Below are 27985 nucleotides of genomic sequence, written 5' to 3'. Positions count from 1 at the left end.
ATCTTTCAGATGCATATGTACTTCATCCGATCTTTATGCAGTAAAATCGGAATCACTTGAGATCCTCGGTGACATATTTTCTATGCCAACCCAATGCCACCAATAATGTTGTACCAAGTGTCATGTTATTATTTACATTTTAATTTTCTAATAATTTAATTTGGCTTGATTTAACACAAGGGTAAATAATAACATGACACTTGGCACAATACTATTGGTGACATTGGATTGGCATAGAAAACATGTCACCGAGGATCTCAAGTTAATCGGAATGCACCGCATATATAGCTCGATCAGATATTGACAGGTTAAGACAATAAGCATGTGGTCTATAATATAGGAAATCACGTCAAGAAAAATCTAAGAGAGGCTCACAAAATCTTATCCAGTAAATGCTGAACGAGAGAAATCTGACAAGATACCAAATTCATGGACCAGATCAATGTAGATGCAAGCCTGTATTCGGAGGAAATACATGACATAAAAAAAAGACAAGGACTTTTTCCTAACCATTTAGATCTAAACAAGAAAATAGATATAGTTCTTTGCGCTAAAAAAAAAAAAACAGAAACTCTTGTAAAATCAGTTTTCTTATCCTCACATATCAAACTCTTGTGAAATAAGTATTTCAAATTTATAATCACTGGAGTTGGACCAACGATCAAATGAGATTTTTAAAGTCCTTCTCGCTGTCAGATTCACATTTCGAATCTGTGTCTAACAATTAGATTGATAATGGCGCGCAGAAAATTTTTTTTAAAAAAAATCAGGTCTGTAGTCCTAATGGTGAATTTTCATGAACTAGTTCGTGAAGTAGCCATTTCCTTTTGTTAACAAAGTCTAGTCTGAACAATTTCATCATCCCAGCTAATGGTGACCGGCGAGCGTTGTGGGGCATCACAATTCCAATTCCAAGGGGAAAATTTGAGGAGGTGTTGATAAGGGTGCTGAAAATGGGAGCTAAAAAAGGATTGGACAGGACGAGGCCTCCCATACAAACCTCTCGCTCTTGGTTGAGGATAAGATAAGGTCCCTCCACAATCCAAAACCAGCTCCTCAACCCAATCTCCGACTCTCTCTCTCTTTTTTTTTTTTTTTTTCCGAACATGCTAGAATTTATTTTAGACCCATTCCTACTCTATACTAGGAGAGGAGGGACCTGAAAAAGTTCAAAAAAAAATTGAAAAAAATTGAACCACCACTGATCCAAACAGATGTATTCAAAAAGAACTTGAAGGGAATTAGACCTATCAATCAGCCCATATGAGTCGGCCTTTCGTAAGTTCATACTTAACTCATTTAATTTGTAACACTTTCGGATTTCAAGCCATCAGATTCAGGTTAATAAATGTAATAATCATACTTAACACACAAAATATTCGGATTTTGAACCTTATTCGGGTTTAGCCCAAATTCACTTCTTACTCCTCAATTTTCTTAATGTAATTACTATAACTATTGAGTTGTATGACTAATTTAACATTCACAAGACTACAAAACAAAACTAAACATGAACAAGTAATAGGTTTTAAAAAGTATGTAAATCAAGTATTTTTCAATAATATTTATATCTAATTCTTTTAAAATACATGAAAAATAGTAATAACAAATGCAATCATAAGTTAATAAATCTTCAAATATTAGAAGTTCTTCTTAACTTTATGACTTGAATCGAAATATGTTTGATAATTTATATTTTTAGACAAAAAAAAAATCAACAAATATTATGCAAATACAACAATGTATTTAACTAATAAAAAAAGTTAAAGGTTTAGTTATGTATTACCAATATTGACTATTAAGAAAGCTAGTAGAAGAGTTTTGAAATGTTTTTTTGTATTTTATAATATGTATATATTTAGTATTTAGTAATAATATATTTGGATATATAATTATATATAATATCAAAATATAAATATTATATATATCATTATATATATATAGGTAATTTAAATGTCGAACCTATATCGGGTTTGAACCTAATGAGATTCAAGCTCGACTCATATTTAATTCGGACCTATTTTTTAGATTCAAACTCAGACTAACTCACTAAAAGATCGAGTTCATCAAGCTCTTTCTCGAGCCGAATTCGGGCTGATCTGACCTTATTAACAGTCCTAAAGGGAATTGAACTATCACCGATGCAAATGAGTGCCTATGCACATGCTGACCAAATCTCCAAAAAAATTCAGGTCAAGAAATTTGATCATTTGATCTACACTCAAGTAGGGTTTTAAAACTTTTTTGATAGCCACTAGAGTTGTTGGTTCTTAACCCAATCTCCTACTCGTTCATTTCAATTTGCAAATTCATGAAATGAAAGTCCAAGCTTTTACTCTTCCTATTTCGTCATTTTTTTGTATAAACCAAGCATGTACACTTTAGGCCATGCCTTCAATTATTCGTCTCTCTTGTGGACGGCCATTTGATACCCTCGATCTCTTACAGATGGGATAATTTCACAAACCTCCCCTATGGTTTACAAAGATTACAGAGAGTACCCTCTAGATATAAAATATCAAATAAACCTCCCTTAAAAAATAGGTTGGGTTAACTTTGCTGATGTAAGCAAAATATCCTCATTGATAATCCTATATAGGCCTTAGGCAATTTTTCCCCTTATAAATAAAATTCTTGTGTAATTTTGAACTTGATATATTGCTACATACTTTAAGAAAATTATCTATGAAATTCATATCTCTTCCTTTAGATGAAAAAAACATTCACATGGTTGAACCAAAAAATATATTGTGTACCAATTGAGTAAGTAACCCCAATTTTGTAGGAATTTACAATTCTTTTCCAAATTAATGCAATATTATGTAATATTGGATTTAGGTGATTTGAGTGGTTAGAACAAGAAAGGATCTATCACTCTTGCTCTTCTTTATTTTCTCTCTCTCTCTCTCTCTCTCTCTCTCTTAACAATTTGTTAACTTTATTTTTAATATTGCATCACTTCATAGACGTGTTAATTTGAGTAAGTCATTAAGTTACTTTTGTCATCTTACATCATGAAGGGAGGTAGGTGTAATTTTTTAAACGTGGTGATACTATCCGCAATTGTCATATATCTCAGGGGAGATTTGTGAAATTATCCCCTTAAAGATTTATTGCTCGGTATTTTTTTTTATTTTTAACTTTGTATGAAAGATATATTCCTAAATCATCGACCACCACTTGCATTCTGACTAAATTTAGAAAGCTAAATCACCACATATGTTTCTTGAGTTTTAAGTAGGATTGTTTGAAAAATACAATGATTTTTACCAAATTATGCATATTTTCTTATACTATATAAGAATGAGTTTAAGGCAAAGATGTTCTTTGAATTTCAACCGCAAGGGTGTGGCTATTTTGGGAATATGGGAGTATTTGAAGTGCAATTAGAGCATTGAATACAAGTCATTATCGCTAATTTAGTTTTGTTGTAATTACTTAGATGTCCTTTTAGATATTTAAACCTATGGGCAAATTTGACACATGCCAGCGTTCAATGCCCAATTGAACATTGGGTACAACTAAATTCAACTTGTATTTTAGTGAAATTACATAAAAGCCCTTCTAATCATTTAATTGTATTAACATCAAAGTCTCTTAATTTTCTAAAGCCTTTCTCATTAGTTATTTGCAAACTTATGATATATAAATATTAAGACACAATTAATGTATATTATAAATTATACAATAAATCATTATTGATTGATTGGTCAATGTGGAGGTCTCGTAATGATATGTCCTTGAAATCAATATAAATTCAATAATTTGATTTGCAAGAAGCGAAATTCCACTAGCAATGATTTTCTTCAAGTATGCTAATTGTTCAAATCTCACTTATATGACAAGATAATGTAGTGGATTGCCCATATATCAAGATCAAATTCAAACTAAACAATATATTTTAATATCCATAAAGTGCATGAGCACATATAAGTAAGTTTTTTATTTTATTAGATTAGATGCAAAGTAGTTGGTTGTATCTTATAATTCTGTTTCATTGCATATTATACTTTTTAACTTAATATGTAACTTATGATTTTTCTGTTTAATATCACATAATAAAATTGTTATACTTCAATTCTTATACTACATTTAGAGCTCATTGAGTATCTTTCTTATACAAGATTATGCCAATAAAATTGGTCTAGTTTGAATTGCTATATTTTGAAATTTTTATAGAAAAATGTACTGTAACAATTTAATACATGTGAGATAGAAAAATAATTGAAAAATGTGGTCATGAAAAATAGAACAAGTATAAGACAAAGTGTATTTATTTAGCTTGCTAAAGCATCATCAGACTATAATGACATTCACTTTTCACAATCAGCTCCTAAATTTGTAGTCTAAAATTGTCCTTCCAATAATTCGTTAAACCAAATACATTTGTCTCTGTAATAGATGGTAATGTGGGAGAAAATAACAACTTTATTTTCAGGTAAAAAAAATCAAAAATCTTGAAGTAAAGAGTAATAAAAGAAGGGTTTAACTTCTCACTTGTACCAAATAGCTACTCATTTAGAGAAGTCTCAAGCTTTTAGTCTTATGAAATTTTTTTTGAATAAACAGGGAAAGTGCTTAAATACTATTCTAGACAATGAATTTGAGTCTATGCATTCATATAATAACTTTACGCGAACTAAATACAATAACAAGTGTTCAATTGACAGTCATTGAAAAAACTCTAAAGGCATACAAATGGTACTAGTATAGCACAAGTCTAAAAATTATAGGGTAATCCTTTAAATAAAGAAAAGTACTCGTAAAGAATCAATTGATTTTAAAAAACAACTGCAGCCGGCTACTTTATTAATATATAGAAAAAAAAAGTTCTTTAAACAGCAATAAAAATAAGACAGCTGTTATTGTAGTAATATTCTATTTTAATTTTGAAGCCCAAGAGAAAATCCAAATTATGAGGACCGCTCATTCGTCACCTGACCGCAACCACTTAAGTGTCGCTCATCTTCCATCTTCTCCCCGCGCGAAATAGCACCCCATCGGCGCATGTTAGACCCCGCCCCTCCTTACACACTTCAACTCACAAAAAACTCTCATTAATCATCTTCCATCACTCGACAACAAGGATACATTCTCTTTCTTTCTTTCTTTCTCACTGTAAACGTTATGGAGTCTCGCGTACTCTCCGGCTCCACCACAATTCACGGCCTTCCACGGCTGCGGAGGCTCACCACCACCACTACCTCCCCCGTCGCCGCCTGCTTCCCCACTACTCGACCCACCACCGGAGCAGTTGCAGATGGCGGGAACTTAGTTTGGGGAAGACAACTCCGCCCAGGTATTCTGTTCGAAGCTTCGCCGGCGACGGCACTATCTCCGGTGACAAAACGGGAGACTCTCCTCCGTCCTTGTCGCACTGCTGCTTCTTCTCCGGCCGAGGGCAGCGATTCCGGCGGGTGAGGTCCGTTGTCCTAATAATATTTCCCCAAACCCGTTAACCCGACCCGAATTGCGTCCAGTTGCTTCTATTCTGACCCGATTTTACCGCCTACAGGGAAGCTAAGGTGGGATTCTTGCAGAAATACCCGGCTCTTGTCACCGGTTTTTTCTTCTTCATGTGGTATGCTACTCTAACGTGCGCCGGGAGTGCCCGCGCATGTTTAACTAACTGCCCGTGATTTTTTTAACTGTCAACTGCTCCTGGTGAAATGGCTTAATTGTCCTCGACTTTTGTAGGTATCTCCTCAACGTGATATTCAATATTCTCAACAAGAAGATCTACAATTACTTCCCTTATCCTTAGTACGTAGTATTTTGTAGCTTGAATTACTTTGTTATTCAATAGTTACTTTCTGCATAATTTAATTGATCTAGCAGTTCTTTATTTCTTTTCTTTTCTTCTTCTTTTTTTTTTTTTAAAAAAAATTTAATTTGGGCATTAACATTTTTTAATTAACCAGTTTCGTCTCGGTTATACATTTGTTTGTTGGGGTGGTGTACTGCTTGGTGAGCTGGGGCGTGGGACTTCCTAAGAGAGCTGTAAGTGATCCACCCGTTTAAAGTTTTTGATTTATGACCAGAAAAAAATTAATTGTTGCCAGTAACTTGATTTAATTTTTTTGATATTGTCGTACTATAAATGGCATTGAAAAATTTAGTCTATGGTCTCTTTCTGTTAGTTACTCTTGTTTTTAAAAAAAAAAAATTTTAATATCCGGGGTCGCTCACAAATTCATACTGGTCCTCATTTTCAAGAAAGTTCTCTCTTTTTTACTCACTTTATGTAAATATTCATAGAAAGAACGTAATATGGTTCGTAATTTTTTTGACAGTAGCAATAATATTTGTATATTTCATTGAATTTGTGATTATAACCTTAATTACTGTGATTTCTTGGTATTTCTAGTTGTTTTCGTATTTTTTTTATGGGAAACAAGTCCTCGTTACCCATGTCTTTTGTTTTAAATTTTATCTTTGGGTTCACGTTGATAAGTGTAAACTAAAATAGAGTTTCGTTAATGCATCAAAATTTGTCCTTTAACCAATTAACTCTTATTGGCATAATTAGCTAGACTACGGATTGAATTGATATATTGGTGTCTCTAACTAGTAACTACTTGTTTAAGAACTATGCCACAGAAGATGCTATTTTCTCTTGATAGCCTATCAGGAACAAAAATAATTGAATGCATTCACAATTTGTATTCCATCTTGCACTGTTTGATCATATGTTCATTAATCTGCTTCCATCTTGCACTGTTTGATCATGTTTATGGATGGTTGTATTATCACAATCTCCATTCAAATTTTTTATTATGGAACACTTGCTGCCACTGATTGAAGATAAATTTAATGTAAATTTTGCTTCCAAATTTTCTCATAATTAAGTATTGCACTGTGCTTGCAGCCTATTGACTCGAACCTCCTGAAGCTCCTCATTCCTGTTGCTATTTGTCATGCAATAGGCCACATAACGAGCAATGTTTCATTTGCAGCAGTTGCTGTCTCCTTTACCCATACCATTAAAGGTGATATTTAATATTAAACACATATTATATTACATGGGATTTTCAGTTGTTTCTTGAATGAATTTCTTTGTTTTGATCTCTTTTTGTCGGTTTTGTTTTATTTTGTCTTAGCACTTGAGCCTTTCTTCAATGCTGCTGCTTCTCAGTTTGTACTTGGGCAACAGATACCCTTAACGCTGTGGCTGTCATTGGCTCCAGTTGTCCTTGGTAAGCCCTGCTCTTGACTTGAATGGTCATTCTGTGCTTTGGAAGCCAGATGTTTAGTGTGAGTTGTTCTGGTCATTGAACCTGTTTAATGGTCAACTATCACTTCTTTCCCAACCAAGTCAATGTTACAGATTACACTAAGGCAAATGGATTCAGTAGAGAGTACTAAAGTCTCTGAAATGGGTTAGGAATGGATCATATTGTCCTTAGAATCTTTAATTTGTTCCGTCTCTTGACTTGGAATATTCAAAGATATGAGGTTAGAGCTATGCAACTTTTTCTTATCACTTGAAATCTAAGTTATGGTTTGGTGCAGGTGTGTCAATGGCATCACTGACTGAGCTGTCTTTCAACTGGACTGGGTTCATCAGTGCTATGATTTCTAACATTTCCTTCACCTACAGGAGCATATATTCGAAGAAAGCTATGGTTGTGTTTCTTGCTATGCCTCTAATTTAGACGGCAACTTGCTCGTAAAGCAGGAAGCCAATTAGTGTTCTTTTCTTGGGGTTGTTTGATAAGAACTGCTTCATTTTTTGCAGACTGATATGGACAGTACTAATTTGTATGCCTACATTTCCATCATTGCGCTTATTTGCTGCATACCACCAGCCATAATCGTGAGTTCATCTATAACTAGAGAATAATGGAAGCATTTGTTTCATCATATATACCCCTTTTCTTGCTCCCCTTCACCCTGTTATATTGTTAACAGCTTGAGGGGCCTACGCTGGTTAAGACTGGGTTTAGTGATGCAATTGCCAAAGTGGGACTGACAAAGTTCATCTCAGATCTCTTTTGGGTGGGAATGTTTTACCACCTATACAATCAGGTATAAATTCTGATTTTGGGCTGTCCAAGCTAGCAAGTAGCAAACCATTGATTTTCTGCTCTGTATTACGATTATCCTTTCTCTGATGAGGAATAACTGTTTGGTTTTCTTTTTCACTTCCAGATAGCAACAAATACCCTTGAGAGAGTGGCACCGCTCACTCATGCAGTTGGAAATGTGTTGAAACGTGTATTTGTGATTGGTTTCACAATCTTGGTCTTTGGTAATTTATAAGCACAAATTTGGCCTTACTTGATCCTCTTAAGTAAATGTCATGGCCAAAACTTAACTTTGATGGGTAAATGCAGGTAACAAGATTTCCACACAAACTGGTATTGGAACTGTAATTGCAATTACTGGAGTTGCGATTTACTCCTACATTAAGGCCCAGATGGAAGAAGAGAAACGAGTGAGTCCAACAGTACCATTCAAACATAGGCATCAGTAGGATGAACATACGTGCATACATGCTAGAAAGTGCAGATTGATTTCCTACTGGCACAACTTTTGATATATCTTTTAGTTCACAACTTTGGTCGTTCATGATTCCAAGGTCAATACGAGAGACAATGATTGAGTCAGAAAATAAATTTTTTTTGTTGTTACAGAATATGAACAAAATAAGGTTACTGGAAGCACATAATTGTTTATCTATGCTTATTCGTTGTTTGCAATGTTCAGAAAGGAAAAGCAGCTTGAGGGCAGCGGGCATAAAGGGAGCGGCGGAGCAAAGAATGTGGAGATGGGAGAAAAGATGGTGTAGAATAATTTTCTTCTTTCACCTAAACTGCTAAAGCTGAAATCATCAATCGTTCGTAGTTAGTTTTCCAATCAATTATCTTTTATCTAGAGTTCAGACAATTGCTGACTTGATATCACCTGGGAATAATGCGTTTTGTCTCTTGTTACCAACTCTTATGATGACAAGCTCGGAAAGGAAGCCAGAATTTGTATGTTAATAGAGTTCTATTTTGTACAAGGCCTTCTTTTCTACGAAAGAACTATATGGGCATTTGAAGAATATTCCTTTCATGCGGATCTCAACTATTGTTTTAACTCATAGACTTTGCATCCTAAAAAAAAGTGTTGTACTATATTTTTTCACAAAAATTCCCAGAGTGGAGCTTGCCTAAATTAATGGTGCTTGTTTCAACCATGGATAGACTTTGGATGCTAAAAAGGACAACAGGGGGTCAAGAAATTGCTTTGAAATGTGAAGAAACAAATCTCATAAGCCAAAAAAAATGAAATTGAGATATGTACAAAAATTTTTTTTTTTGGAAGTTTCTCAAAATTTCCCATTCTCATGTCATAGAAGCCAAAATTCCCCAAAAAACAAATCACCAAAAATAGTTAAAAACCAAAAACCAAAGCATGCACTCGCAAAACTCCCACATGAATCAAATCAATTAGCTTCTGATAAACTTTGATCTTCTGCTTAGTTCAGTACTAACTCTTCAATATGTTGAGCCTTAATCGGCATGTAATTGCCCATGCAATTACTACTTACCATTATATAGGTATGAACTAGGGGGAAAAGCACACGCGTGGGAGTTTAATGCCTATAATTAAAGATGGTTAATAATAATTATTTGGCGTTTTCTAGTATAAGAATTGAAGTATGATAATTTTATTATGTGATATTAAATTTAAAAAATCATAAGTTACATTTTGAGTTAAAAAAATATAATATGCAATAAAACATAATTATAAGATACGATCAACTACTTTGCATCTAACCTAGTATAATAAAAGACCTATTTATATCTGCTCATGCACTTTAGGGATATTAAAATTTGTTATTTAGTTTGAATTTGATCTCGCTATGAGGGCAATTCACCACATTATCTTATCATATAAGTGAGATTTGAACAATTAGCATACTTGAAAAAATCATTGCTAGTAGAATTTCGGTTCTTATGATCATGAGGCTTTCACATTGAGCAAGCAATTAATTATAATTTATTGTATGATTTAGGATATATAGCAAAGCATCTCTTTCTCGATAGGGGTTATAATCACGAAATATCAGTTTTGTGTTAGTTACAAAGATATACGACAACTAACATGATAATTTAGAGGAATAATTACGTCAAAAAAGTACTAAAGCATCTCAATCCACTCAATTTAAAAAAAATAATTAAAAGTAATGAGGTACATGCTTTAGATTTGTAGCCAAATAACTTTAAGTAGATAGTTAAACATATTGGCAAATCAGATGAAGTGAAAAATTGTCTAAATGGAATAGTCAATAAAGTAGCAAACGATTTGAAAATTATCCTAACTAATAGTTAAAACAACAAAAGAAGTAGATGTAATCTATAAATGGGAAAATTTATGATGATAAACTTATTTTAAACCATAAATAACAATTAACAAATGTGGTCTCTTCCTTATCAAGCTTGTTTAACATGGGCAATTGAATTAAAATACTAAAAAATTATTGCACATACAACTTGCAATATTACAGTTTTTTTACAACCAAAAAGTAAATTGATTAAAGAAAACATATCCATTGAAAAAGGTGTTGCAAAATAGGGAAGAAGAATAGCCAATGTAACAACATCTGAATTAACATCTATGATAACGGTCAAAAAACCAAACTTCTCTACTAATTGACATTAATTGTGTCTTAACATTTATATATCATAACTTTGCATGAGAAAGACTTTAAGAAATTAAAAGACTTAATACAATTAAATGATTAGAAGGGCTTTTATGTAATTTCACTAAAACACAAGCTGAATTCAGTTGTATCCAATATTTAATCGGATATCAAACAATGTCACATATCAAACTTACCCCTAGTTTTAAATGTTTAAAAGGACATCCAAGTAATTACAACAAAACTAAATTAGTTATAATGACTCATATTCAATACTCTAATTGCACTTCAAACACTCACACATTTTCAAAAAAGCCCCATCCTTGCGGTTGAAATTCAAGTCCGAAACTCATTCTTATATAGTATAAGGATTTGGAAATTAAAATGGGTGGGCCAGATTTTTTATTTGTAATAATTCTAACAAATGAATATGAAGCATACCCTAATCATGCAGGAAGAACTCTTCCGTAATGACACATGATACAGTACATGTTCTCGTAAAATGTTTTAGAGAATTGCATAAATTATTTTCTGCCTCTGAATGAGTAAATTATTATACTAGTTATTTTCTGCCTCTGAATGAGTGTTGGTCCTGAATCCCAATTGCTTGATTATTAATCTTCCACATCTTCATCCTTCGACTGCCTCCGTAGAAAAAGGAACTCACCAGGAAATTCAGTATTGAATTTGTTGATGAAAAAGTCACATTGACGTCGATTGACATTTGTTATGCCTATAAAAATAACCTCAATGGTCCCAAAAATATCACCTCAAATTAATTTTGTGTAGACATCTTCTAAAGGTCAACACGGTCAGACTCCTCGTAACAGATGAATTTTGTTACATTTTCAAGAAAATTTTTGCAAAAGACTTTTGTGGGACAAGCATTTCAAGTATCCAGGAGTGTGTTCGGAAAAGAGATTATTTGGGATAATTTTTTGATAGAAAATACTGTATCATTTTTTTTTAGTGATGTATTTGGAATAAAAAAATAATTGAAAATGTATTTATGATACAAACAAATAAATTTGTATAAATGATAAACTATCCAACAGTTACTAAGCTTAGAATATATTTTTCGTGAACATATTTTTCAATCACCTTTTTACTTCAAATATATTAAATCGTTATAGTAATTTTTTTTATAAAAAAAAAAAACAAGAAAAATGCACACCAAATAAAGCATCATAAAACAGGAGGGTCAATTGAAGCCCAATTTGGGGTCAATCGAACCAGCCCGATCAGGACTGAGTCAAGGGCAGCCCAAAAGGGAGTGGAGCCCACTTAAACAAAAACCACACACCCTTCAATCAGATCGTTTCCACTAAAAACAGATTCGACGCCAAGAAACGAAAGATCACGCAAGTCAAAATAAGAAACTCAAAAGTACCAAAAAACCCAGAAAAAAAATAAACATATTTAAAGCTTTTCCCATTTTCTCATCACACCCAACAAAAAAAAATTCCCCAAAAATTAACTAAAAGCAAAAAAAATAAAAATAAAAAAATCCAAAACCAAAACACCCGCTGACAAACCCCCCGCGCCCCCCCCCCCACATGAATCAAATCAAATCAATTCAATCAAAATTAATTTTACAGCAAAAAAAAAAAAAAAGAAAAAAGAAAAACACCACAGCGCCCTTCTTATTTGCCGCTTCTTGCTTGCATTGTTCGAGACGCAAACTACCAAAAATACTAGTAACAAATTAAGAAAACCCCCCAAACCCAAAATCAATCCCAAGTTAAAACTTTCCCACGCATCAATAAAAAGAAAAGGGAAAAAAAACACCACCGAGTTGAGTTGGAAATTAAAAACCCCCCCAAAATAACGCAATGGAATTTGTTCTAGACAACGTTAGAACCAACAACTATGCCTACAACGTTAACGATACCTTCTTCAACTATTACTATTCCTCTTCTCTTTTTAGTATTGATTGTGATTTTACTTTTTTATTATTAGAAGCAGTAGAAGGAGTAGTAGTAGAAGGAGGAGTAGTAATATTCTTTCTTTCTTCAATCTCATTCTTCGCTCATAATTATCTTCGTTTGTTGTTTCTCTCTCTTTATTCTCCGCAATCCCACCCGTCCCTGTTTCTATCTCTATCCTTATATTATTCCTGCCGTTTTGATTATTTTTCAATTTTGCAATTTTTATTTTTATTCTTGTTGTTGTTATCCTTGCCATATTTATGCATCCCAATCTCATGGGTTCGGTTGATTTCCGCCCTGATTTCTTCTTCCTGTTTCCTTCGCTCTCTTGTTAGATTCAGAGAGCAAGAAAAGTATAGATTTTTGTTTAGAAGGATAAAGAATTAGGATTAGGATTAGCCCTAGTTTTTTTTTTTTTTTTTGGAGGAGACGGCCGATTGATTTCTAGGGTTTTGTTTCTTTTTGGTTGAGCGGCAATGGATGCGGGTTCCGATGGAGAGGGTAATAGTATTAGGAATTTGAATCAGAGTCCATCCGAGGGGCAGAAGAAGCCTAAACGTCAGATGAAGACCCCTTTTCAATTGGAAGTCCTCGAGAAAACCTATGAAAGTATGTTTCTTTTGTTTATTTGTTTCCAGAAATTTTGCAATTTTCCTTTTGTTTGAATGTGTTTTTTTCTTTGATTTTGATTCTTCAATTTTTTTTTCTTTGATTTGTTGTTAATGTTGTTAAATTTCTTGATATCTATGTAGTAGTAATTATGGTTATGCGTAGGAACAGATGCCAGCGTTGGTGTTTATGTGTCTCTAGGTGTATAAAGGTTGCTTTTTCTTCATCGAGTGTCTGTGAATTTGTGGATTTAGTTTTCAGATTTTCTAATTTTTTGTGAAGTGAACGGTAATTCTGGTTTCTAAGCGTGTTACTTGTACTTTGCTCTGAAATTGAGTGTTTAGGTGTGTCAACTTCGGGGTGGATTTTGAAATTGCTTTGCGTTGGGAGGTGTATAATTATGGTGTTAGTGGATAGATGCTGTACTCTGTAATTGTGGATTGGTGTTGCTTGCTGCTTATATTTGTTGGCCTCTGCAGATGAGACTTACCCATCAGAGGCGACGAGAGCAGTGCTAATGGAAAAGCTGGGTTTAACAGACAGGCAGTTGCAAATGTGGTTTTGTCACAGGAGATTGAAAGACAAGAAGGAGGCAGCAGGAATGGCAGCAATGAAACCGCGATCTGCCGCTGGTTCAGTTGGGAAAAGGGGTTTGATGGACTCACCTCGGGATGAAATGATGATAGCTGAGCCCGGTAGTGAGCATTTGTCAAGTTCGGGGTCAGGATCCAGCGAATTTGATAATGGGGATGAAATGCCAATGGTGCCAATAAGATATTTTGAATCACCTAGGACTGTATTGGAGCGCAGGGTAATTGCTTGTGTAGAGGCACAATTGGGAGAACCATTACGGGAAGATGGCCCAATTCTTGGCGTGGAGTTTGATGAATTGCCTCCTGGTGCCTTTGGGGCACCCATTGGTATGAATCCTTATGCATTTTTGGTGTGACTTGCTGATATGTAGTATTTTGCAAGGACACGGAGCCTTATATGCATGTGGTTTTGATTGGAACAATTAGGCCTGACATTTTTCAGTGGGTTTGATTATGCTGCAGTTGTCAAGTCTGTCAATACTTTGGGGATTTGTTTCCTGAATTGGTTGGCCTCAATGTTTGTTCTGCATTTTTGCATATGTTTATGGTTGGTTGTATGTATATGTATATATGTATATCTGAAAATGGGAATAAGATGATGCACACATATCCACAAGGTATTAAAGAAAAGCCAAAAATTTCTCCTTTGAGGTGGCATCCAAGGATCTATTGTTATAAAAGTTATGGATATACTGCTAAATGAAAACAATGTAACACATTGCATTGCAAGATGCTGGCCCATATATTTGTGAGTGTCTCTGTGGCATAAATTTGTGCAAAGCTTCTCTGCATATTTGTCTCCATCTGGCCATTATATGTACGATCTGGGGGGGGAAAAATATGCTTCATTATTTAAAACTGCTCAGCGAGGGTTGCATAACTTGGAAGATAGATTCTTTGCTTCTTGAGTTTCAGTTTGTAACATGTTATACTAACTTGTGATGTCACATGTGGACCAGTGACAGCTGAGCATCGGGAGCGGTACAGGCATTCTTATGATAACAAGCCATATGGGTCATATGACACGAAGCAAATCAAAGTTTGTTCTCTCTTTCATTTTATTCGAAACTTTTATTTTGCAAATTCCATATTGCATTTGCAATTAAACCTGAATTTCATGTGGTTCTCCACTCTTCTGTACAAAAATTTCGAACTTGTGGTAGATCTTGATTGACTCAAATGTTTCCTCTTTCGTGATTGCTTCTCAACACATTATTTTCAGAAATTTTCTCTCAGTTTGGTTTGTGTGGCTATTTCTTTTTTACATTGCTAATTCTATTACCAATAACAATGATTTTGCTCTTTATCTATGAGAAAATATGTCAGAATAATTACATACTTGAAAAATCTGGATTTTGTGAGTTATTGACTGAGCAGCGATAATACCTTGCTTAAACAACTCATTGCACATGAAGATCTAGTTTCATACCTCTGTGAGTGTTAGCCACAGATTTGTGGATTTGAGTACATTTAGAAGTTGTAGAATCAACAGCACTCAAGTTTTACATTATCTATAATGACTAACCATTGAGTCATGTTATCTTGAGATGAGCTTTCCAGATGTGTACTTTTGGGGGTTCTAAGAGTTGCAAAATTGGCGTAATAGTAGTAATAGTTTATGATTTCCAACCTGAAATAGATTTTGATAGGTAGTTTTGTTATCATTATTAGATCCTCTTTTTTTTTTGTTGGGATTTTTTTGGGGGGGGGGGGGTGTGTGTTGGGAGGGAAGTACTTCTTTTTTGCAGATTTTATTTCTGTTGAACAAAGCAAATTTACTACTAGTGTCTGGTTAATTTTGGAATTGGCTATGTTGCAGGCTGTACCCAGTAGTCATCAAGAATCTGCTGAGCCTAAGATTAGATCTGATGCTTATGGACAAGTTGCCCCTCCTTACCTCTATGATTCACCAGTTGCTGGTCCAGCTGGCAAAACCTTGCCATTAATGCAAGGAAATGGACATTTGTCTAGGGATTATGGTCTGGAAGGTCAGGCATCAAGTGCTAGCATCTTGTCTCAGCAAGGCAGGCAGGGACATTTGCCTTCGCCTCCGACGCATGATGCCTTCATTTCAAATAATGAAGATGTTATGCAGATGGAGCGGAAGCGCAAGGTACTGTAAAGTTTATGTATTTTATAGTCTTTAGAACTTTTGTTTGACCAAGGCTTTAGACACTTTTAATGCATGATAACCCCTTGCAGGGTGATGAAGCCAGAATTGAACGGGAAGTTCAAGCCCAGGAAAAAAGGATCAGGAAAGAGCTAGAGAAGCAAGATCTTTTAAGGAGAAAGGTTTCAAATTTAAAATTTTTTAAATAATATTTTCAACTATTTTCCACTAGAATCCGATGGAAGTTAGGTATAAATAATGGAGTAATTCATTTAAAATTGACTTATTGCTTTCTTCAAGAGAGAGGAACAAATGAAGAAGGAAATGGAAAAACAAGACCGTGAAAGAAAGAAAGAAGAACTGAGGATGATGAGAGAGCAGCAAAGGAAGGAGGAAAGATGTCAGCGTGAAGAGAAACGTGAGATGGAACGAAGAGAGAAGTTTATGCAGAAGGAACTTTTGCGGGTAAGTTTTATTATGCTTTCCAGATTAGCTTTTTATGACATTAGGCATAGAAAAACCAACATCTGTTCTTTATTATGTTCTTTAGGCTGAGAGGAAGAAGCAGAAAGAAGAGCTTCGGAGAGAGAAGGAAGCAGCAAGACAAAAAGCTGCAATGGAGAGGGCAGCAGCCCGTAGAATTGCTAAAGAGTCTCTGGAGCTAATTGAGGATGAGCGGTTAGAATTAATGGAGTTGGCTGCTAGTAGCAAAGGATTATCCTCGATAGTATCTCTTGATTATGACACGTTGCAAGGCCTTGAGTCATTCCGAGGTGTGCCTCCTAGGAACAAGTCCCATGGGATATTTGTTTTATCTTGCAACTCTCTGCTGAATTTTTTAGTAGAAATCTTACAATAGGTCCTTGGCTTAACTGGATGAATGTAGTCGTACTTTTGCTAATTCTATGACTTGTTTCTGTTTCTTTGTTAAAATTTTCTTCACTTATCATTTCTGGGTTGTTAATTTGAAAATTTTACCTGCTGAGATAAATGTTTTTATGTTTCAGAATCTTTATGTAAATTTCCTCCTGAGTCTGTGAAATTGAAGAAGCCTTTTGCTGTTCGACCTTGGATTGATTCAGAGGACAATGTGGGGAAACTACTCATGGTGTGTGTTGGTGACTGGTTTTCCTTTACCTTCTATGATGATTGGGATTTTATCCTAAATTCATATTTTTTATATTTTAGCTTGATGTTTTGTTCTTAGACCTTTCAGTAATTATGTACTTTCTGATCCTTATTTGATGTTTTTGCGTTTCTTTTTAGTGTTGGGATTTGTTGGTTTGTTTGTTATTTACTTGATCATTATTTTACTTAAATATCAAGCATAATTGGATGATGTCACTCTTGTTGCTGCTGCTGCTGAAATTGTATGTCTGTTGTCCTTGGATTCTCCTAGTATTACTGCATATCTGTGTATTTGGCTCAAGCTGGTATTGTATCAATGACATTATGCATGCTGTAGATTTTTGAGCTTTGAAAGCTTTATAGATTGAGTTTGTTAGCTTAGATATTTTATCTGGGTTGTGTGAGACTATTCTCTAGGCCATTTAATATTTGCATTTTTTACAATATATTTTGGTTTTTCTTTTAATGTATTTGGGAAGAATTCAGATATGTAAAGGTTGAACCGGATCTCGTCTTTGGTTCACTGTAGCACACTTTATTTTGAGTTTTAATGTTTTGTTTTCCTTTGCAGGTTTGGAGATTCTGCATTACTTTTGCTGATGTTCTAGGACTTTGGCCCTTTACCCTTGATGAATTTATCCAGGCTTTACATGATTATGTGAGTTTTGAATCCTTTGGTTTTCTGCAGGCAATCCTGGTTAAGCGATAATTTCTTAAATTCTCTCAGGTTTTACTTTTCAAGTGTTTTTTTTTGGGTCATTAACCATCTCACTGGGAGGGAAAGTCTGTTCATAAATTCGTGTTGCTTTTACGCTTCCAGGATTCAAGGCTGCTGGGTGAGATACACATTGCTCTTTTGAGAATGATCATAAAAGATATCGAAGATGTTGTAAGAACACCGTCTGGTGGGCCTGGAACAAATCAGTATAGTGCTGTTAATCCTGAAGGCGGACATCCCCACATAGTTGAAGGGGTAATTACTGCTGCAGAGACTTAAACTTTGCATTTTCTTGAGCTCAATTTTGAATATTTATTTGTAATGATGAGTCTCATTTTGATTCTCCACAAAGCAGGCATATGTTTGGGGTTTTGACATACGTACTTGGCAGAAGCACTTGAATCCACTTACGTGGCCTGAAATTTTGCGGCAATTTGCACTTTCAGCTGGATTTGGTCCACAACTCAAGAAAAAGAGTACAGAACGTGGGGGCTTGAATGACAGTGAGGTATGTCTTCACAACTTACCTGTTATCGTTATTATACAGTTTTTGCATGCATGTAAAGATAATGTTCAAGCTCCAAAGATGATTGTTTTGAATCGATTGAGCCCTTTTTGGGGATTGGAGTTTTTGTTCAAGACAGTGAATTTGTACAGAGTAAATCCCCATTATTATGTCTGTAACTCATGTAAATTCCGTTCCTTGTGGCTGTAAATCACTGAGAAGGTTTAGTTGACTGTATTATTTGCATATAGGTGTTTGCTTCCTTCCTATCCCCATGTATGACCATCAGAGAGTAGCCATAACTGAAATAACACTAATTTCAGGCTTCCCCTGCCACCCCACCCCAATGACAAGAGAAGAAAACGAAGGGTCATATTAAATGCTACAAATAATTTCTTTTTTGGCTTTTTAATGAATTCTGGGATTGTATTATAGATTTTTCTGTGATTCTTTCTCCGAACAGACCAAAGGTTGTGAGGACATAGTTTCTGCTCTTCGAAATGGATCAGCAGCTGAAAATGCTGTTGCAATTATGCAAGAAAAAGGGTTTTCCCTTCAGCGCAAATCTAGGCATCGGTTAACTCCTGGAACGGTGAAATTTGCTGCTTACCATGTGCTTGCCCTTGAGGGAAGCAAGGGATTGAATGTTTTAGAGCTTGCAGACAAGATTCAGGTAAACGTTAGTTAAAGCTGTTAAAGTGTTGCCATGGGGCTATGGAAGTTTTCCTATTCTGTTTGCCCTTGTCTCCTGGTGCTGATTATTATTATTTTTGTTGATGTGTGTGAAGAAATCTGGACTTCGTGATCTAACAACAAGCAAGACACCGGAGGCATCTATTTCCGTTGCCCTGTCAAGGGACCCAATACTTTTTGAAAGAATTGCTCCTTCAACCTATAATGTGCGACCTGCTTATAGGAAGGACCCTGCTGATGCTGAGGCTATAATTTCAGCAGCAAGGGAGAAGATACAGAGATTTGTGAATGGTGTTTTAACCGGGCAAAACGCTGAGGATGAAGAAAGAGATGATGATTCTGATTGTGATGTGGCTGAGGGTCCAGAAGTTGATGATTTGGGTACTCCATCCGAGGCAAACAAAATTGGTGAGGGTTGCAATGAAGCTGGAACTTGCTCTGGGAATGGAAAGGATAACCTTTCGGATGACATCGCTGTAGAAAATGAATTTGGTTCTGATGGTAATAGAGATTTGTTATTTTACTTGTTGATGCTTTGTAATATTCCTGTATTCTCTGTTGGTTAACATGGATTCTCCACTAAGTATATTGATGATCTACTGGTTTTTGATAAAGCTGCAGGAGCAAGTAATTCTGACCAGGCAGCTGAGATTGATGAAAGTAGGTCTGGGGAGCCATGGGTTCAAGGACTTACTGAAGGAGAATACTCTGAATTATCTGTGGAGGAGCGCCTCAATGCTCTTGTTATCTTGGTTGGCATTGCAAACGAAGGGAATTCTATCCGTGTAATCCTTGAGGTCATATATCTGACCATTTTGTAATATCCTTAGCAGCTTCATAGAAAGAAATGAGGTTAATGTTGGCTGATGATAATCTTGCAGGATCGACTGGATGCAGCCAATGCGATCAAGAAGCAGATGTGGACTGAAGCACAGTTGGATAAGAGGCGCATGAAAGAAGAGATTATAACTAAGTTTAGTGAATCTAATTATGGTGCTACTGCCATGGAGGGCAGCCAAAGCCCATTAGGTTTAGTCGATAATAGAAATGGTGAAGCATCACTAGATCTCATGGAGAAGGATGAGCCTGCTGGTGGGTTGGACAATGCTCATAATCACGTTGACACTCTTGCCATAGAAAAGAGTTCTTTCACCAATGACGCTTCTTTTGCCCAGATTAGTAACTCAATCCAGCAAAACAATTTCACAGCAGAGAGGTCACGCATGCAGATGAAAGCTTTTATTGGACATATAGCAGAAGAGATGTATGTTTACAGGTCCCTACCTCTTGGCTCAGATAGAAGGCGTAACCGTTATTGGCTATTTGTTGCGTCTCCTTCAAGCCATGATCCTGGTTCTGGTAGGATTTTTGTGGAATCTCCTGATGGCTTTTGGAGGCTATTGGATTCTGAAGAGGTAGGATTAATGTTATTTTCTTCTTCCCCACCGCTTCTTCTTCCTGAGTGGGGAAATGTGTTTCCAACTTGTTTGTTTATTCAGCATTTGGATTCTTATCTCTTGGTTGTTATGTTGCTTTTGGTCGGAGTGGGTTGCTAATTCTATTTTCTGTCTTTTGCACATACTAGATTGTAAGGGGCTTTTACCTTCTGACTTGAAGTTTCCATTTTCCTGTCTATTGCTTTTCATACTTCTCTCCCACACGTTACTCTTTGTTTCTTTTTCTTTAGATTCTTGGGGGGTGCTGGGTGGGTGGGTTTGCAATGCGATTTAGCATTTGCCAAACAGGGAAATATGATGTATGTTTTTCATGAATTCTGTTATTCTCAATTTTGTGGGATTATCTCTGGTGGTGATAATAAGTCAAAATATCCGAATGCCTTTCTGTTAATTATCACAAAGGAGAGTGGCATCTGTTGTGTGTAAAGCAGTATTTGAGATTTTGAGACTGCATTTTGGTACATTACATTGCATGTTCACAGGCATAAATGATGACATTTAATTGAATAGGGACAAGTTTTAAGGGAAAGATCGTATAAAGAAGAAATGCTTTGTGTCAATTTGTTTGTGTTATACCTACCCAAAAAGGGGAAAAAAATTTGTTTGTGTTATTGTAAGACTGGTTTCTTAGAAGGCGAGAGGTTAATAATATTTTGTTATGTTAATTACGTTTTAAGCACCTATGCAATTGGCCACCTTAGGCAAAGCATTTTTCCATTGATTGACTTTTACATTTGTCTGATATACGCAGGCGTTTGATGCACTATCCACATCGTTGGATATGCGTGGCATTAGGGAATCTCATCTGCATATAATGTTGCAGAAGATTGAGGTTCCTTTCCGTGAACGTGTCCGGAAGAATTTGTCATTTAATTGTATTGAAGGGAAAGAAGGAATGAAAACTGGAGATGAACTTGCTGAAGTAAGTTCTAGTCCAGGTTGTAATTCTGGTCTTGACAGTCCAAGTAGTACAGTGTGTGGTATGAACTCCGATTCATTGGAACCGTCATCCTCATTCAAAATTGAGTTAGGGAGAAATGAAACAGAGAGAGAGAATGCACTGAAAAGGTATGAAGATTTTCAAATTTGGATGTGGAGGGAATGCTTCAATTCCTCTGTTTTGCGTTCCTTGACTTATGGAAAGAATAGGTGCACACCGCTATTAGGAACATGCCACCTCTGTTTTGATTCTTACATGAATGTAGAGTGCCATGGCCATTCCTGCCATACAACCAGTAAGGTTGGTAATAAAGAAGGCTTAGTCGAACAGACAATTCATGAAGAAAAAGTGAAAGTTGAGCCATTGAATTTTGGTGGTTCAAATTCTTCTCATCCTCTCAGAATCCGGTTGATCAAGGTGTTGTTAAATTCCCTTGAGGTGAGAATGATTAGTGTGTCTTAACATGTACAAATTTGCTCTTGTTAGTCTCTGCATTGTTGATTGACTCTTTTACAGGTCTTTCTTATTGCATTAAAAATTTGATGTTCTTTATGTTAGGCTTCTGTTCCACACAATGCCCTTCAATCTTCTTGGACAGGAGACTTGAGGAAGATCTGGGCCGCAAAGCTTCTAAATGCATCACGCACTGATGATCTCTTACAGGTTGTTGAAAACTTTCCGCTGAGAACTTCATCTAAACTACTTGAGGACTTAGTCAAACAAGGCTGACTAATTGCTAAGTGTTGAATCTGCTTTATTCTTTCTACTAAAATTCCTGGAAGCAAAAGATGAAAGATCAAGTTCAGATTTTTTTAACTTTGTAGATGGATCCATAAATGTGATACTGGAATTTGTCCAGAAAAAGTAGTTATTTTTTGAAAATTGATTTCATCTTTGGTCCTGATATTCTACTGAACCAGGAATCATTCAATGTGCAGTTCTGGATGCTATTAATTCGGTGAATGTCTTGTTGCAGTTTCATCGTATAGTACTCTGTTTAACCAATAGCAAGTTGCAGTGCCAGTATGGCATGTCATGTTTAGTTTTGAAGCTTGGTATTTTAAATTCCCTGTGGGATAAATATGGTTTCTGAAAGGGTACATCTTTTGTGCAGATTCTGACACAATTTGAGGGTGCCATAAAACGTGATTATTTATCATCAAGTTTTGAGACAACAGAGGAGTTGTTGTGTTATTGTGCCTCATCAAAAGTTTCTGGCTATGATTTTGCTCATCGTGGATCAGTTTCTCAACTTCCTTGGATACCGCAAACCACTTCTGCTGTGGCTCTCAGGTTATTGGAGCTTGACACTTCAATTTTACACGGTCAACATGAGAAGCCCAAGCTTCCTGATGAAAAGAAAGTGGAGAATTTGATAGTTGAGTTATCTTCCCTTGCATCTTTTCTGCGTCCTCCACATTTTACCTTTTGAGCATTGGACTACCTCATGTTTTGAACTATTCATGTCAGTATTTTGTCAGAGTTTGTTCTCGGTTTGCTGGAAGTTTTTGTATACTCACTTTTTGTAGTGTTTTGTCGACGCACAGAAGGTTCCCTCAAAATATTCAAATACAGGGGATACTCAAAAAGTTCCAACAACGGATTCGAAGCGGGATAAACAGCAGCTGAAAGAAGAAACTTGGGACTATACAGGCAATGCATCTGGCAGCTCTGATTATAAGCAAGTCATTCGTGGGCGGGGAAGTGGTCGTCCTCGTGGAAGGTGGCCGAAAGGATTTGCTGGATCTGTATCGGAATCCGGAAGACGAAGTTTAAAACATGGTGGGACATTGACCGAGGCTCTAATGCAGCAGGGAGAGAGATCATATGGACACAAACATGGACGAGGTCGCAGAACTGTTAGGAAGAGGAGGACTGAGAAAAAATTCTCTGAGGAGACGTTGCCAGGTCGTTTAGGTGATAGGGGCAGCATTAGAATTGTGTCAGGATTACCAAGACACACAGCTGGTGCAGAGAGAGTTGTAAATAAAAACGTCGGAGAGACAGAAGACAACAGTAACAGCACGGATGACGGTGTTGATTCGGATGACAATGCACCTGAAACTACATATGATTTCGGAAAATGGGACGCTGGTTTTACTGTTGCTCCTCACAGAAACAGTGAAATGATGGAAATGAGTGACGAGGAGGGGGATGATAGTGAGGATGATAATGGCGGTGATGAAGATGGTGAAGGAGATATAGGCATAAATGATTATGATTCTGATAGACAGGGCGACGATAATGTTGATGATGAAGGCTCCGACTCCTTGGTGTCTGGAGATTACAGTGATTGAGGTTAACAAATTTTGGTGACCCAATTAGGGAGGTGGCCAGTCTGACGGACGGTTGTAGATCAGAAAGGTCCTCCTCGGTCACATTCTTTTAAATTCTTTTGTATTCTTTGATGAGGGCAGATTTAGGTTTTTTTTGTTCTATTGTGTATAACCGTAAAGCAATAGTAAATCTAACCGAGAGTGTCGGTCTGGTTACAAGAACGTACATCAATACTAAAGTTTAATTAGTACCCGAGTGTTTGGCCAGCCCATTAGCTTTTCTTTCTTTCTTTCTTTGTGGCCGCATTTGCCAAATCCCACCGTGTTGGTCATAATGAGAAAATGTTCTCTTCTATTCATTTTTATCCTCGTATGCGCAGAGGTTTCATTTTTATCCTCGTATGCATAGAGGCGTAAAAATTCATTTATTAGTGGATGAATTTGAAGTCAACATAACTATGTAAAAAGTTCGAGGAACTTAACCATGTCATCGAACAAAAATATATGCTACTAAAAATCTGCTACTTCAAACAAGTCAGAGCAATGAAAAAATTTAGTTAGGCGTGCGTGGTTCATCCTCTCAGGAGGTGAATAGATTGCTCTGATCAGTTGCATCGGTCTGAGCAAGTTTCGATGCTTTCCTAATCACCATTTTCTTTGTCCAGCTTTGTAGGTGGTACTACCTAGGAATGCAGAAATGCTGCTGCATTTGATGTCTTTGACGTCCAAATCATCGTCAGATCACCTTTTGCACATCTTTCATCAAATACAGTTTGGAAGAAAGACACGAGGCGAAACAAATTAACCGAAAGCTAGCAATCAGGTGGCACCATACACGCACATTTAGTAGTTCAACACGCACATTTAGTAGCCAATGATTGACTCTCATTTTACACTTTTAACCTGTCGACTGCCATCACCTCATGTACACATTCGTTGTGCATAACATCAAGGCATCATCTATGACCCTAGAATTGTCTTTCAATACAAGGTAGCTCACAACCCTTTCAAACTACCGCTAAGAAAGATACCAAAAACCCGATAGATATATTACACTATCTTCTGCCTCATACATTGCATTTTCCCTTTTAACTCGAGTGGAGCGTGCAAGCAATGCAATCATACAAAGGTACAAAGAGAGAAGGGCAGGGGTAGGAAGAATGGACAAAAGGAAGATGTGGAGCGCAACCTCAAGGAGAAAGCAACTTCTTGATTCCCGACTTTTGCTCAGCCGTCAACCCGGTTGGGAACTTGATGTTGAACTTGATCCTGAGATTACCCCTCTTTGAGGGCTCTTTTGGAATAGGCATCCCTTCTCTTGGGACGACTTCTTCATAATCAGGATGAATGGGAGCGTTGATAGGTACAGTTAATTTCCTCCCATCCAACGTCGTAAGATGGACTGTGCACCCCGTTAATGCTTCAGCAAGTGATATCTTCTGTGTGACAACAAGATCATTGCCATCTCTTTTGAACACACTGTGTGGTTTTTCATCAATTATGAATACCAGATCTGAAGGAATAACATTTGGTTGTTCATTCCCCTTCTCTGGAAATGTAATCTTAGTTCCTTTCTTCCATCCAGGCTTGATGTCAATGGTCAGAATCTCCTGTACTGGTAACGTCTTCCTGCAGAAGAATAACATCAGCTGTTAAGACGCACAATAGCCCCAACCAGAGAGGAATCACACTTATAAACTACGACAACATCAATTCTAGCTGAACATCTGTTGCAAGAGTATTCAAGATAGAGAGTTTTTTCCATGCAATGCTCTTTTAGCGATGCACAACTTCAGGCATAAGCCATAGGATAAGCCTAAGTTACTATGACATAAACCCCGACCCGACCATCAACAGAAGCAACTGAGTTGTTGATCACGAAAGATATGCTGGCAACATAAAATATGACTTTTAGTAACATTATGATGAATGCCTAGATTAACACTTACCCACTTGCATCAGCTATTTCTCTTGAAATCTTCATCTTCTTGGTAGTTCCCTTGGAAAGCTCTTCGAGACTGCAAGGCAAATTTTGCTCGATTGGCGGTGCTTTCCAAGGAACCGAATTCATGGTTCTACCCTCTCCAAATGAACTAAATATATCATCTCCAAACATTGAACTAGGAAACCTTGTACCACCACCATTCATGCCACCAGCACCTCCCATCCCACCAAATGGAGTCGAAAAACCGAAAAATTCATCAAAAATATCATTCGCATTTCTGGGATTGAATCTGAACACATTTGGTCCATCTCCAGTCTGGAAGAACGTCGCCCGGCCAGGCCCACCAGCACCAGGTGGCGGCACTTGCCCTTTTAGGCCTTCTTCCCCATACTGATCATAGATGGCCCTCTTTTCAGGATCGCTTAATACCTAAACCCAAAGAATCAACTAGATCAATATCTTATTCAATCACACAGAATCACAGATGCATCCTTATCTTTGAAATGAAAAGCAGACATATCGACGTCAGCCAAGAGTAGATTTTTATGTGGTCTAGAGTCATTATTGTTGTGAATAATCTTCAACAAACGGAGAGCCAAATCCTGAACCTATGGTACATGATCAAATTTCAATGCCATGAGCACTCTGAAGAAGGTGGCATTATTAATTAGTCAACAAAAGCAATCCTGAAGACAGAAATGTTGGCACTTTTCTCCGAAATGAGAACATTCATATCAAGAAGCATTAAAATTTAAAACCCAAATGAAATAGACAGAATTCAGTAACAAAAGTATAGCTAAGAGAATGAAATTATTAGACAATTCAAAGACACCACCAATGTCGTGCGGATGCCCTTTAGTAAGCTAAAGAAAGAAATTAAATTTGAAGAGGAATTAAACAGAGGAGTGTGTTGCATGTTGTCGGTAAACTACCTCATAGGCTTCTGAAATCTGTTTGAATTTGGCCTCAGCTTCCTTCTTGTTGTTGGGGTTCTTGTCAGGATGCCATTTCATCGCCAGCTTTCTATAAGCTTTCTTTAAATCTTCATCCTTCGCACTTTTATCCACCTGCAAGATTTTGTAATAGTCCACACCCATTTCACTTCCCTTGTTCTGTGTACAAGTGTTTGTGAAGAACGAGAAGAAAAGGTTGGCGTATGAATGATTAACTTTTGCTTTCAGACAGTAGGTGTATTTTGCATTGCAAGTATATCAGTAGGAGTTGATGGGGGAATTAAAAGGTGAGGAGGAGGGTAGAAGAAGGAGAGAGACGAGTCCGGAAAAGCCCAGAATGTTATCGAAGTTTCCAGACGCGGAGTCTGTCTTTTCAGCCGGAGTATTGCGGCTCTGACAATTAGAAAAATTTACGTCAGTCGGAGCAACTGCAGAAAAGGTTACTTTCCAACCAATGAAGGAGTTTTACGGGGAGATAATAACGTATCAGGTGGATTCCATTTAAATGTGACTTACAAAGGTATTTATATATTTTCACATGAAACTTTTCTACTGATCTTTAATTAACCATCGAACATGTCTAATAATTGATCCAAACCAACATAAGACTTTTCAATGCATAGTAATTGCTTTGAATCGACGTAAAACTTCGCGATGCCATAGGATAGTTGAGGACTAGTACTAGAAGGGTGGGAATCAGGGGCTAATTGATTAAAATATAGATACTTGGCAAAAAGTTCCGTCAAACGTAGTCTATCAGCTCTGTGGTATCATTCTATGCCCGTCGCTCCTACATGGCTCGACTGGCAGCAAATGTTTTTTTTTTAAAGTTGTTCTGACCGTCGCGCCATGTTGGAGCGACCGTCGGAATTTTTTTTAAAAAAAAAATCTCCTGACCGTCGGTCCAACATGGCGCGACGGTCAGAAATGTTTTTTTTTTTTTTTTTAAATCCTCCTCCTCAGTAAAAAAGAAAAATTTTTCGTACGGTTACATCTACGGTTAGGGTTAGGGGTTAGGGGTTAGGGTTTACGGTTACAGATAATTTAGAATTTGTTTTAATAAAACATCCTTCAGCCAGGCGATTTAGAAATTCTTTTTTTTTAATCTTTGTCCAATTCAATTGGGAATTCGACAAAAATTTTTCTGTAAAAATTATTTAAAATGAAAAGTTTTAAAAACAATGCATACAGTTTGACAAAATTTTAAAAACAAACATTGGGCTCACAAGAATTTGAGCATTTTAAAGGAGATTAGGTTTAAAATATTTGATCCATTTGTTAAAGGATTTAGGGAATTCTTAAAGAATTAATGTTTACCATTTTATCAAGTTTAAGTTATATAACATGCGTAACTGTTATGATTTGTTAAATTTAAAAAATGATTTAATAATATGATTTAAATTGAAGTGATTGCATAATGGATGAAAGTATTGCTTAATATTATTATGATTTGTTAATTTTAACTTTATTATGTATCATGCACACAGAATGTTAAAG

The 27985-nt window shown here is 36.2% G+C and overlaps 3 protein-coding genes across 5 annotated transcripts; 2 read left to right on the top strand and 1 right to left on the bottom strand.

Moving 5' to 3' along the window:
• The first annotated feature begins 4945 nt into the window (after positions 1-4945).
• Positions 4946-9060, top strand: LOC113726074 (triose phosphate/phosphate translocator, chloroplastic). Of its 2 annotated transcripts, none has more exons than XM_027249582.2 (12): positions 4946-5417; positions 5516-5581; positions 5698-5763; positions 5922-6000; positions 6869-6989; positions 7101-7196; positions 7513-7625; positions 7739-7816; positions 7912-8028; positions 8152-8251; positions 8337-8437; positions 8710-9060. In XM_027249582.2, the coding sequence occupies exons 1-12, from the start codon at positions 5128-5130 to the stop codon at positions 8725-8727; spliced, it is 1245 nt and encodes a 414-aa protein (XP_027105383.1). In that variant the 5' UTR covers positions 4946-5127; the 3' UTR covers positions 8728-9060. The 2 variants fall into 2 exon arrangements, with proteins under 2 accessions (XP_027105383.1, XP_071930517.1); XM_072074416.1 differs by having other exon boundaries at positions 5305-5422.
• A 3350-nt stretch (positions 9061-12410) lies between these two features.
• On the top strand, positions 12411-23843 carry LOC113726073 (homeobox-DDT domain protein RLT1). Of its 2 annotated transcripts, none has more exons than XM_027249581.2 (19): positions 12411-13170; positions 13650-14090; positions 14723-14802; positions 15583-15876; positions 15966-16055; positions 16174-16338; positions 16424-16646; positions 16881-16981; positions 17573-17659; positions 17822-17974; positions 18075-18227; positions 18688-18897; positions 19013-19418; positions 19539-19714; positions 19799-20332; positions 21126-21752; positions 21873-21977; positions 22429-22692; positions 22862-23843. In XM_027249581.2, the coding sequence occupies exons 1-19, from the start codon at positions 13038-13040 to the stop codon at positions 23609-23611; spliced, it is 4992 nt and encodes a 1663-aa protein (XP_027105382.2). In that variant the 5' UTR covers positions 12411-13037; the 3' UTR covers positions 23612-23843. The 2 variants fall into 2 exon arrangements, with proteins under 2 accessions (XP_027105382.2, XP_027105381.2); XM_027249580.2 differs by having other exon boundaries at positions 19533-19714.
• A 589-nt stretch (positions 23844-24432) lies between these two features.
• On the bottom strand, positions 24433-26833 carry LOC113726071 (uncharacterized). The gene is made up of 3 exons (XM_027249579.2): positions 26468-26833; positions 25540-25964; positions 24433-25219 (listed from the first exon to the last, which is right to left on the bottom strand). Exons 1-3 carry the CDS (start codon positions 26630-26632, stop codon positions 24781-24783), a joined length of 1029 nt encoding a protein of 342 aa, XP_027105380.1. The 5' UTR covers positions 26633-26833; the 3' UTR covers positions 24433-24780.
• Between the last annotated feature and the right edge of the window lie 1152 nt (positions 26834-27985).

The sequence above is a fragment of the Coffea arabica genome, chromosome 2c (assembly GCF_036785885.1).
Source record: "Coffea arabica cultivar ET-39 chromosome 2c, Coffea Arabica ET-39 HiFi, whole genome shotgun sequence".
In the NCBI taxonomy this organism is placed as follows: Eukaryota; Viridiplantae; Streptophyta; class Magnoliopsida; order Gentianales; family Rubiaceae; genus Coffea; species Coffea arabica.
This window is presented reverse-complemented; position numbering and strand designations above follow the sequence as displayed.